Source organism: Pelecanus crispus, chromosome 1 (genome assembly GCF_030463565.1).
Source record: "Pelecanus crispus isolate bPelCri1 chromosome 1, bPelCri1.pri, whole genome shotgun sequence".
In the NCBI taxonomy this organism is placed as follows: domain Eukaryota; kingdom Metazoa; phylum Chordata; class Aves; order Pelecaniformes; family Pelecanidae; genus Pelecanus; species Pelecanus crispus.
Window position 1 is genome coordinate 220,480,326 of NC_134643.1, and position 12,942 is coordinate 220,493,267.

The 12,942-nt window shown below is 36.9% G+C and overlaps 1 protein-coding gene across 5 annotated transcripts in view; it reads right to left on the reverse strand.

Annotated features, from left to right (window-relative positions):
* PICALM (phosphatidylinositol binding clathrin assembly protein) overlaps positions 1-12,942 on the reverse strand; it is a 71,642-nt gene that overhangs the window by 18,444 nt on the left and 40,256 nt on the right. For 3 of the 5 annotated variants that reach the window (XM_075727616.1, XM_075727608.1, XM_075727599.1), the window contains exons 9-12: positions 12,710-12,795; positions 11,284-11,407; positions 10,799-10,935; positions 8,328-8,428 (exon numbers count right to left, since the gene is read on the reverse strand). In XM_075727616.1, the coding sequence (XP_075583731.1) occupies positions 8,328-8,428; positions 10,799-10,935; positions 11,284-11,407; positions 12,710-12,795 (448 nt within the window). Of the gene's footprint in view, positions 1-1,202; positions 1,284-1,635; positions 1,720-3,194; positions 3,345-8,327; positions 8,429-10,798; positions 10,936-11,283; positions 11,408-12,709; positions 12,796-12,942 lie in introns of all 5 variants that reach the window. The other 2 variants (XM_075727588.1, XM_075727593.1) reach the window with 2 other exon arrangements.

Genomic DNA, 12,942 nt, shown 5'->3' on the forward strand with positions numbered 1-12,942 from the left:
TACCGTCAAGTTGTAACAAGCCATTTCAGAGATTCTGAGCTGCAGGTAGGAATTCCTTTGATGGGATGTCCTGCAACTCTTAAAACCGTGCCTGTACCAATAGAAAACTTGACTTACAATAGCTCATATTTTTCTTTAGAAAATGGCCTTAACTGAAACAAGCCAAGTTTCCTGCTCTTACATTTTAGGAAGTTTCAAGCTTTATGAAGCTAATGAGATGAGATGAGCCAGAAGACAAAACAATACATAGGACTCCTTTGAACCAGCCTCTGAAAAAGATCAAATCCTACTCCTGGTATCAACCACCAGCCCAGGGCATTTTGTCTTACACAGATGTTTTGAAAGGTACAAAGGTCAGTACTTTTAATGGAGTTCCTTGGAGGGAATAAACCAACAAGACTTGAAGGAAACTTATCATCCTGCTTTTTGGATATGGACAAAGGGAACAGAGTCATACATAGTATTTAACGTTTCATTAAATGACTCTAGCTAATTTCTATTCAAAGACACTAAACCAAAATGTGGCTTTATAGTGCTTTTAAGAACTAACTCTTCCACAAACCATTTACTGAAGGTACTCCTAAACCTTGCATAGCAACACTGTTAACATCCCCTGTTCAATCTGGTTTAGACAGACCGTCATCTGCCACAGTCCACAGCCCGTCTAGCAACTGGCAGGGTGGTATTCCAGAACCAGCATCAGAACTGGGTTAGTATACAGAAATTACTCAGCTGCACACATGATCAGCCAGTAATTTAATGCAGAAGATACCTCTTCCTCTCATGTTCTGTTGCAAAGTTTTGCACCAGTTTAGTGCACTGTTTAAGAGTAATGTATCAACAAAAATGCCATAAGCAGCAAGAACATCCCAATCCCTTTATCTTAAAAGCAATGAGGCAGAGCAAGATGAGAAGATACTTAAAACATGCAAGCCTTTTGCGTGGTATGTAGCAACGTGTAAGCTACAAGAGATCCTGAAATGGGGAGATACTCATTTCATGTTTAGGCTAAATATGCCTTAGTTCAGCACAAACTGGAAAAATATATACCATTTGTGACAACACACCTAGCACAAGCACATGAATAGAAGTTGGAGCCACCATAATAATGCACTTCTGTAGCCAACAAATACCTACTAGTTCTAGGCACACAACACATTCAAATTTCTGTGTTTGCGGTAAGGCTGTATCCCATTACCTACCTCCAAATAGACCAGCTACAGAAGAAGGCTCATTGCGGAAATGAGAAGCATTAGGGTAAGCTTGAGGACCACAAAAAGAATCTGATAAGGCGTATCACACAAGAGAGAGAGCCAGGAAAGGAGAAGAGGGAGAGTTACAGAAAGAGAACCAAGATATATTGTTTATCTGCTACTCAAAAACTTAATTTCAGGTCAGTCTACAAATCCACATATACTCTAATAACATAGAACCAATGGAATGAAATCAATACACATCAGACATACAGTAAGAAACAAGTTTACATTATCTATAACACAAAAGGGGAAAGCACAGTTTCAAGGTTACAGCTATATTAGGATAAATACTTTTATTTTTTTTTTTTCCCAAGCAAATGCCATGTTTTACACCCTTGGAAGAAATCAGTGTAAAAGATTCAAGGCATTTTTCTTATACCTGAAGTATAAGGATACAGCCCAATAGTGGATTCATATTTGGTTGCCACAAAAGGATTTAGCTCAGTGAATGGATTGTAATGATCTAAAGAACCAGAAAGAGTTATTTTAAATCCACATTCATATTATCATTGCACCTTGTTTGTGCTACAGCTAAAACTGCATTTACATTTCACGTATCAATCTGTCAGGAGGTCACACTTTGGTTCTAGATACATCTTTAGAGAATGAGACATTGCAAGGGAATGCAATGTACCAATGCCATCCATCTCCAGCGACTTCAGGGCTGTCGTGTGATGAATACCACACAAACCAGCCTGCGTCACAAAAACCCACCAGGTTCCTTGTTCACAGCCCTGCACTGCCACAACTTTTTGTGTGACTGCAGAATGAATTATACAGAGGAAACCGAGCTGATGGAATAACCCTACTAAAAAAAGCTGTATTTTAAATGATCATTCTACATTCACATGAACCATACAAATTTTATTGGAAGTGTGGGAAAGACCGATTAGAAGCATAGGCCAGATTATTACACAGTAGTACCAGCTTAAAGTATTTGTATACTACTGCCTCAGCCAACTAATCCTCCCTGGGAATTGTAGAGAGAAGCTCACAGCAAGAGTTCTTGTGCTTGATCTTGCTGCTGTCTTTTTCCACTAACCAAAGACAAGCTAGGAAACTAGTTAGGTAAGGCGACAAAGTGTAGGTGGTATGAATATCTCTAAAGAGATCCCTTTGTTTTATCTCTCTTAACAAGTATCAGAGATGCCAAAGATCTCCGTTATAAGAGTCTGGATTCTTCTGTGATCAATTCTAGTGGCATTCAACCTGCAAAAGAAAGCCCATGGTGCAGCACAATTGCCTTTAAATCTACCTTTGCTTAAGAACAGGACTGACATGTAATTAATTGATTTTTAGTCTATGAAAGCTAATTAATTCTTCATATTGAAAAGTAATCAAATTACTATGCAGCTGTACCAACAGAAATGTTAGAAGGATTTCTAATGACAGCCATGCTGAATCATCTCCAAAGTTAGATTTCAGCAGTTTTAAAAAGGTGAGCCATTAGTTTATTGCCTAGTAGGTTATCAGTTTGAGTAGACCATGTACCAGAATGTGCATGACTTTATCAGTTTTGTTAATGCTAACACTTTTGGGGGAAAAAACATTCCCTACCAAAAAAGTTAGATTAAGCTCCTATGTTTAAAAACAACATTTTAACCTGAGGAACAAAGAAGTTGCATCTTCTTTTCATTCTCAGGCGTACATAGTATTTTACCTTAAAATTCCTAAGCATAAGAGACTGTGTAAAACTGCACTCAAACAACTGCTTTAACTAAGTTCTTTTACATCAGGTAGGATACCATCTAGGTAGCCAAGCAAGGATTTTAACACCATTTTCATGGCACAATTACTAAATCAAGTTCTAACATAGCACAAAATCAGCCCCAAATGACCAGCTTTTAGTTTCTGAAAGGCCCCACAAATATACTTTAGAAACTAAAATAATGTTTAAATTTTTAGGAAATAGGAAATTAGTTTAAAATGGTACTTTACCAACAAACATTTCATGTGTGGGTGTCCTACTGGTGAAAGTAGATACATCAGAAGACACAGACAGATGAGCAGCATCGTTAGTTTTTGTAAGAAAAGGATTTAGGTTTGGAATGGCATCATCAACACTATCAACAGTAGCAGAAAAAGGATCTGTTCAATTCCAGAGAGCAAAAGAAAGAAGAAAAGGGAGATGGATTTAGTTACATGCTGCTTCCTAGGTATAGAAGAGTAAGAGTTTTAAGAAGAGTCCAGGAAGTATAGTTTTCTCCTGACATCTCTAAACTTGGGATGACCTAGCTAATTGTTTTATTTTAAAATTGTCCAGAATTATCCATTCTCTGCTCAGGAAGAATACTACAAATATTAGCTACACATTTACTTTTTTTTTTTTTTTTTTAAATTAATACCGTCTTGGTCTTATAAAGTGTGCTTCTTCCACACTGTGTTTTATACTGAAAGTTAGTATGTTATTCCTCTTTAAACGCAATACTTTTTGCTTCACTCAGTCACGTCCTGACACTCGCAACAAATTCTCTGGAGCAAAGATTGCCTCTTAGCATAACAGAACCCCAGGTGCTAAGTGAGGATTCGATGCAATACCATCCTGAGGATAGCTTTAGAAACCTGAACAAACCAACCCAACAGAGCTGTACTTTTCCTTCTTCTTCAAACTGCGTTTATGGATTTTTTTTGTTACTGGGCATCATGAAATTTTCAAGAGCTATGAATACACCAAGGCAGCAGACAAGACAAAAACAAGTACTTTCCTTACTACCTGGGGCATAAGGAGCAACAAGCTTGCTGTGGATATGCCATTAGCTGCAAGCAAGCAAAAACCTGCTCTGCTTTGAGGGACAACACTGAGCAGTGATGAGGAAAATATTCCTTATTAAAAAACCTCTCAGACCGTACTGGGGAATGAAAGAAACATGGACCTATATGAGTCACTTCCCAAGGCACATAGGAGAGTTTCAAGGTTTCCTGAGGATCGATGCAATTACCAAGCTAAAATACTCCTGTACTCCAGGATCCAACAGATAAGCAGGAGAGGAAAGGCAGCTACAATACTCGTTGACAGAAGGAGCTGTGGTTTACCTGTCTGGCTTCAAAGCACAAATCCTTGATGGAAAACTCAAGAACTCACTAGTGAGATCAGCAAGAGTTTCATCTAGCCCTAGTTGTTTTATCACAGTGCCTAGAACTACAACTTACTCTTCTAGGCAAAACCACTATAGAGAAATGTCTGAATAATAATTCTAGGTGAGATTTCTTAACACTTCAGTTTCTGGATTTTTTTTTTTTTAAAGCTGGTTAGATTACCGATTTATCCACAGCTCCTGTAAATACTTCTATGATGTATGCAGCAGCTTCAAAGTGCAAGTTATTTTCTCTCCCTGAATCTGACCTCCTGATTCTTAGCTATAAATCCCACACAGCTTGATAACATGTAGATTTCCATCATATGCAAGTCCAAAAAAAAAAAGAAATTTTAAAACCGTAACTGCATTATTCTTTGCAGGCTTAATACAAGCTTTGATTTTCTTCAAGCTGAAGATATCTTATTTAGTTAAGACCTGACTTCTCTCCCAAATTCCTTGGCTACATTGCAAGAATGAGAAAAGTACCTTAAAAAGCCTTTTTCTAAATCATTTAGTCAGCAAAATGACAATGTCCAACACTGAATAAAGGATAAACAGAATACGCTAATATAGTATTTGTAATATATAACAGCAATACAAAACTTTGTATTATCTTATGTATGTTTAAGATAGTAAAATTACCACCTAATGCAGTTGTGGACATGCCAGTCAGCCAGTCACCTGAAACCAAGTCCTTACTTTCAGGTAGTGCTTAAAACTGTCTGCTTTAAATGCTATTCTAGAAGCTGTAGAACAAACGGATCTGGCAATAAAACAGGTCAGATTATCCTTTAATCAGCTCCTGCTTGCTTCTTCTGTTGCCACTTCACATTCTTCTCATTCTATCTGTTCTCCTTGTAATTGGAAAAAGTCCAAACAGATAGATCAAACTGATTATTTCCACACTGATACACTGCTCCTGAAATTTAGGTACAAATTGATAGCTGGCAAATATACCAGACACAGGTGGAATGGTCCCTGAACAATCCCAATAAAAACAGATAAAACTCAGATGAACATATGAAAGAAGCTAAATATGGTTAAAAACATTTTGTCTTTTTTTTTTTGAAACTACTGTCCACTGGAATTATTTTACACATGCACTCAACAAGAAAATTACTACATACTACTTTCTGTTCCCAAATCCCAAGGTTGTATATGGCGTTTCATGTGTTTTGACTAGTAAGACAATGCAATACAACTTCAGATTATCAGGAGTTTTCTCAGAAATGTAACCTGTTCTCAGACTCTTCGCTTGTCTGCCTCATTCTAATTTTAGTCAGTGTGTTCAATCTTGTCCGGGTGTCAAAACTTGCCAATGCTAGTGACAAAGGTAAATGAAAATTAATTGGGTTTGGGCAATTTATATCCTTGCATACTCAGATTTTAAAAACTTCTGTCTCTCCTGACAGCAACACCTCAACGTTTCTAAAGCCCAATTTCATCCTTGAATACACATGGCATCTGTTTGTGTCAATGGAGTCACTCTGTGCCTTCAGGCTATCATTAGGCACATTACTGATTCAGGTTCATTTAAAAGAACAGTTTGAATTTTGCAAACTTCTACCTTTAAGTTATCCAACTCGAAGTATTTTACCTGAGAGAATAATGACAAAGGTTTTGCAGGGGCATCTCTTGCAGTTTGAAAAAAGTAAACTGAAAACATACAATTACAGAACCCATTCTCTGGGATTTTTTTAACCTGCTACGCTTTAGCATTTTTGGAAGTGCAAGACAAAAGGCAGCAACCCAAATATAATGCCTTTGTAATAATTTATCCTTTTATTACACACTTAAGAGCTGCTGCATAAAATTTTTAACAGTAACTGATTTTAGTCCATTGCAACTTGCAGCTGGTTTGGTACTCTTCTCGAAGTCACCATATACACCAAACACAAACATCATCATGTCAGAAAATTACCTAAGGGAGGGATGCCGTGCAGTGGTTAGAGCACAGGACTGGAAATAGTTCAGGTTCCATTCTTGGCTCTGCCACTGACTTGCCGTATGACTTCAGACAAGTCAGTTAATTGCTCAGATTTCCCCATCTGTAAAACGTGGAAAGCACTTCTTATCTACCTCACCTATGTGAAGTGAGTGTTCACGTCTGTAAAGCTGAAGAGATTTTTTTTTTTTTTTATGAAAAGTAAAACAAAAAATGGTGATCCTAGAATTCTAGCCTAAAATTTTAGCAATCTGAAATCTTCACAGTTAATTAAATCTCAGAAGTATTTAGAAATGTGTCAATAGTAAGCAGATGTATCGATGACTATTACTGAAGACTCTTACCAGGAGTAACACAACATTGAACACACACAGTCTTTCAGGCTCAATTTTAAGGTTAATAAAGAAATGCTAGATTGTGATGTGACCTTCGAAAGGAAGATAATTTCCTCTTTTATCTCTCACCCATGAAACAAATAGGACAAGCTGAGAAAGAAGATATTTTCCAGAAAGCAAACAAGATGAGCCATAACATTTTTTCTCCATTTCTGGAACTCTAAGCTTATTAAACATTGAAATTTGTATGCATAACTCGATACACTCCTCACTGCTTCTTTCTCAAAAAATGCTCTGCTCAGCAAAACTGAAGGACAAGTAAACAACTTTTATTTATTTTTGAAGCTACCACATATATTAGTATTGCCTCTGTCATTCAAAATTGCTTGTTATTTCCCTACAAACAAATGTGAGGAGCTACATAAAACACAAAGTACACAGCAAAAAGTAAATAGGAAAGTAGAATATATACACTGCTTATTATGAAGATATATTAGATAACTGGAAAGATGTTTAGGAAAAGCTATAGCTCATAAGAAGAAATAGTGAAGTAAAGTTTCAGAATAGGATTATTCCGATGCCTACAAAACTTTCTGAAGCAGCAACTCTGAATTTTTCACATCATAAAAGAAAGCATTTTTGCAAGCATCTGATTTATAAAAGAAAAATAATCTGGAAATAGCCACATAGTTCAGGAGTTTACTACTTTATTAAGTGTCATTTATGTAGAAAAGTAAGAAGAAACATCTTTATCAGAGATTTTTAATCCTCCACCAGTAAAACCAACAGTGCAATACGTTACCTATAGGCAATACTTAGGCAATACGTCACCTATATCAGAAATATTCTGGAACACTGCAAAGCAGCAGAGTGAAAAATGGCTTTAAGTAAATAACTAAATGCTCTAACACTCAAATTAATCTTGAAGTAACAATCTTGACTTTCCAGAATGCTCTTGCTTGCCTCCTTGGTTTAAGGACTTGCCGTATCACTAAAATAATCTAACATTTCATTCAGTCCATCCTAGCAGCTGGGCAGAACAATAATTTGGGTGTTTTGAAGTAAATTTCAGAGGGAAAAGTTCCTTATAAATTTTGTCTCTTCACTTAAAGACAGCCAACCATGGCTTTTTGCTAATTTGCCTTTGTAGTTAAATGAAATACAGCAGAGAATTTGTAAAGAGGTGCCTTATTTCTTGTAACTAACTTTGGCTTTTCTTGCCTTCTATGCATAGTTGTCACAATTGCCTCCTTTCAGGCCTCATCCAAGTTCTGCTCTATTATCACCTGCAAATTTGATTTAACATTAGGCAAAATTTAAACTGTGTATAAAAAAAAAATCTGTATTCAAGTTCTCATGTATGCAACATGGGCTATTTGGCAGACATTTTCACAGAACTGACTTCTCACAGCTAAGTTTCTGTAGCTTGCTATGTGACTCTTGAAGACAGCAGTTATGAGGCTGACAGAGCCTCATAATTAAAGTAACTTTGCTACTAAGAACTCTCATATCAAAATTCTTTGTCATCACCACATGCTGCTACATTATTTTAATCCATACCCATATTTGACGACTTCTGCTCCCTTCATCCACTTGTAACTTGTCTTTGCAAGATGCCTGTTTTTAAGGAAAAAAGCAACCCCCAGACTGGGGGAAACATTTATAGGAACATGGACGTAGCAATTAGAACCTTAATCCGATTCAGAATTCTTACCTCCCCAGGTACTTCCTACTTGTGGAGCAGCAGATATAGGATGTACAGATGGATGAAAAGTTGGCTGCAAATCAAGGAGATCATTTGGCAGCTTTGAAGTGCTACAAAGACAAATTAATACAACTGTTTGAACTACATCACAGTTTTCAATACAAGGCAAATGCTAGCGACTGTCAACAGTAAATAAAGCCTTGTTACCCACTGGTTGTTACAAAATGGATAGAACTAAGCCAATTTCAGAAAGTCTGGTGAACTTCACATTTTCAGTTCTGTAGAAGAGTGTTAATTTAGCAAGCTAAGTTCTATGTTATGCCAAGCGACTTTTGTCAAAGCTAAGACACAAAGACAACCAGTCTTCTCATCTTCCTCACAGTCCAACACCAGGTCTAGAGCATGTTACGTTCAGCCATCTTCAGCAAATTTTAAAATAACCTCATGAAAGCCCTTAAGTATGACAAAAGCAGAATGACAGAATGAGCTCTAATGGGTTGCACCACCAAAATGTTACATCTAAATTCCACAACTCGTACCTTTCCACTAGCAACCACTGCTGAGAAACTGGCTTACACCTACGAGCTACTAAAGAACTTTGGGGAAAGCAAAATATAAGCAGCCTTGAAACATTTTGTCACACATCAGTCGTGTGACAACTCATTTAAATGCACATTTTAGACTCTTCAAGTTGAGACCTAAGAACATCACATGTATTTAAGACTTCGCTCTTCATTTCCAACTGCTGCAATAATTTCAATAGGAAACTGAAATTAGGAACAGTAAAATTCACCCTCTTGCAGAGAGTTCATTTCACACTTTAGTCCTAAAAAAAAAAAAAAAAAGAAAAAAGGAGTACTGGTGTTCACCCAGAACTTTTCAGCACATGAACTAAAATTTCCATGTATGGCTGCTGCTATGGACAGGAGCTAAGTCACTGTGGCCTCCAAGCATCTTTTGAAATGAGACTGGCACAAGAGTTTAAAGGCTAGTAGCCACATCCTGTATATTCTCTTGCTGACCCAATCACTCCTATCATTCACTTTTTACAATTTCATTTCAACAGTGACTGAAATCACATTTTGCCATTACTGCTCCTATTAAAAAGCAGCATGGTCTGGCACAGCCTGTAATGTGAGCAGCAGAACCAGGGTAATTTTCAAGGTAAAGCTTGTTCAAGTTAATGACAGGGATTAATCAGACACATTGCATCTAATAGCAAGCAACTGAACTTACGACCCAACATATCCCCCTCATGGCAGCTCCTGCTGTAAAAATCTGTTCTTTGCTCATAGCAGCCATACCGCCAGCAACAGAATTTAAACATGAAGACAAACTAGCCTTTGTTTTCCTAGAAGAAAATGCTCTTGTCTTCACTACATAGCATTTCTGGCTGTTTCAAGAAGCTTTATCAGATGTTTTTATGTTTCAGACCTCTTAAGAAGCAAGATCAGGTATTCAAAGTTACTAGTTCAAAGCATATGCCTATTTCAAATATTTTGGTCTCTAAAAAGCAATATAAAAGAAAATATTTTTTTGAAGGAAGTCTTTCAGTTACTAACACCAACAGATTCTCAAGCTTCTTATATACGATTCAGCTATTTTACACATATTTGGTGTCAAGTAATTTCCCTCAATAGCTTTCTAATGGGGAAAGAAGGCTGTCAAAGTGCTGACTGCTTTTAAAGAACAGCAAAAAGCTAAAGGAGACAAGTAGATTCCTATGCAAGCTCTGACAGAACAACTAAGCAATTATTTAGGTTTAGGCTCACACCCAAAGCAAAAATATGCCTTCAGAGAGCTATTTCCTTCTATACTGATAAAAGCACTGTACCTTCTGCTATTACTTGATTTGACAGGTATTTTACAGAGCGAAGATCACACACTTACTCAACAGTTCCTGCTAGTCAAAGATCAGGATCAGCATGCAGTGAGTACTCTTGTACTACCTTTACAAGTCCTTGCAGACAGAGATGTTCCAGATACAACTCAAGACTACAAAACCTGCCTCTCTTCTTTCAAACCCCGTTTCAGGCTTTCCTTTTTCTGAAAGCCTACCAATAACATTTGTTATCACGCTACTTTTAAAGATCTAGAAATGCAACATTAAATTCAGTATTATCTTTATGACCACCCAAATTGAATTTTTATTTGACTTTTCCCAACTTGTAAGGTTCTTTGGGGATAAAGCATGTGTGTTGTACAGTTCCAACTGTCTGGCTCTCCAACTAAGAACAGCTACAAGGGCTGTCAGCAGTTGGTTCTTTTCAGAAACTATACCGCAAATGGATAATGAAAACGTGTTATTTATGGCAATAGGTTATTTTCCCCATCAACTTTACCCAAAACATCATTTCTTATCACATCACTAATGTACTCTACACCCAATCAGCCTTCTGCAACATACACTCTGCAGCAAAAATTTAGAGGAAACCCTAGCTGCAGTGCATCTCACAGTGAAGCAACACCATTAAGCATACCTGTTTGAAGAGCTAGGCGTAGAAAAAATATCAATGGCTGGTGTAGTCATTATGCTTCCTGCAGCAGTCGACACAGGAGAAGCTGCAGTTGTTAAAGAGGCATGAGGTTTCTTTGCAAGTTCTTTTAGACGTTGCTCCTGTTGGGAAAGTGAGCTGGCATAAGAAATCCAGAAAAACAACATTTGTGTATATGACTTTGGAAGTAAAGCAGAACTAAAGAATTATTTTTATTTATTCCACATGCTAGTGTCAGCTACTTATAATTACAAGAGTCAGCGGTGCCACAAATCCTTCAGAAACTATTTTAACAAACGCTCCACAAGTTTTATGGTATGTGTACGTAAGACACTATTCCCAGCACTTTGCCAACAGTACATGTTCAGTACTAATAACTCTGCTTTTCCCTTTGCTCCTTTAAGAATCCAAATATGCTACCAACAAGGACATAGGAAAAGTGTTTCCAATTAAAAACTCTGTATGCCTACCTTTAAAGCTTTTAAGCGAGCCTGTTCTTCCTCTAACGCAGCTTGTTTTTCCCTTTCATCAACTTTTGTGAGGGACAGGCCAGTGCTTGCAAGGGAAGAGACTGCATTGGAAAGGGTGGTAGCCCTAAAGTAATTGGACAGGAGAAAAGCTGGCTGTTAATAGGGGACACGTGATAGGAACATCTAAAGAACATTTTGCTTGCATCCACCCAGTCTCCTTCTGAACTCTTTATAACATTGCTTATATCTTACACTGTAGAATACAAAGTGGTAAGTTTAAATAAGATACACCATATGAACTGCAAAATGAAAACACCTAGAAATCATGCTATCTGCTCTTATACACTGGATTTTGGATTTTCTCCCTTAAAAGTTTCTACTCCAAACAGTATCACAGAATTCATGTTTGAAGCCTTTGCTCTTTTCCTGTTTGCCTAAGATGGCATTATTTGTAGACACATGGGAATCTCTGATAATATGAGCTCCAATTCAAATTGTTGGTAACTTAAGAGGCTTAGTTAAGAAACTATCAGTACAACTAGCATACTCCAGCAGAAAAGTTTGCAATTTGTCATCATGTTTTAGAGTATGCAAAAAGATTTAAAACAAATACTTAACTTTTAAACCAAAGTAACCTTACAAAAGAAAGCAAATATTCTGAAAAGTAGCTAACAGAATGGTGCTATGCCCTAATATTGTCACTACCATAAAAAAAGAACATATAAAATATTACTGCCTTATTTTTTGAACATGCAATACAGAAATGCTATTTAATTTTGCAAGTCTTCCCCCAAATATTAAGCTTTTCAAAATTTGAACAATGAAGTTAGTTGCCTAGAGGACTTTTCTAGATTGCACTGTGTTTTAGCAAGCACTCAAAATCAGTGAATGCCTTTCATTATATACATTATGGCTTTAATCCCCAATTACTTGAAAAATCCATTCTTAATATAAGGACTTCTGGAAGCATTTCCTTGCTTTTGAGAAAAAAAAAGGATTAAAGTTGAGATATAAGAGTCTAAAGACATGAACAAATAAATGTTGTATACCTTACAGAAGTCTAATTATTAACGTAAAATGAACATTTGTGGGCAGTAAATGAAAAAAAAAACCAAAAAACCAAAAAACAAAAACCAGCTTAGTTTCTCTTCAGCAGTTCAAGATTAGATGTTAAAAGTGTAACTACCACACAAGGGATTCTACTGCGACTGCTTGCAGTTCCTTAGATTCTAGCTCTGTTGACCTGGAAGAAGCTGTCTTAAGTACTCGGCAAAAGACTTAACAATTTGCTGTTCTACCATTCCTAATACAATGTCTTCAACATAACTTACACAAACCTTAATGAATACGATTAATTTATAATGAAATCGAAAATAATGGATTTAACACTGGATTCAACAATTGTTTAAAATGAGGGCATAAGCACCTGCTTGCAGCTGTGGAATCTTTGATTTTCTTCCCTTCTAGAGAAGCCAAGTGTTGTTCCAAAGCATCAAGAAGGCTACTCGGTGCCTGCAAAAAGAGACATTTGGGAACAGGTATGAAGAATCTAAGGCGAGGCAAATCAGTAGTTAAAAGACCTCCAGAGAATGCAACTGTAGGACAACTGGTACAACAGCTCAGAATACCTATACCGCATCTTGGCATCTTTTACCTATT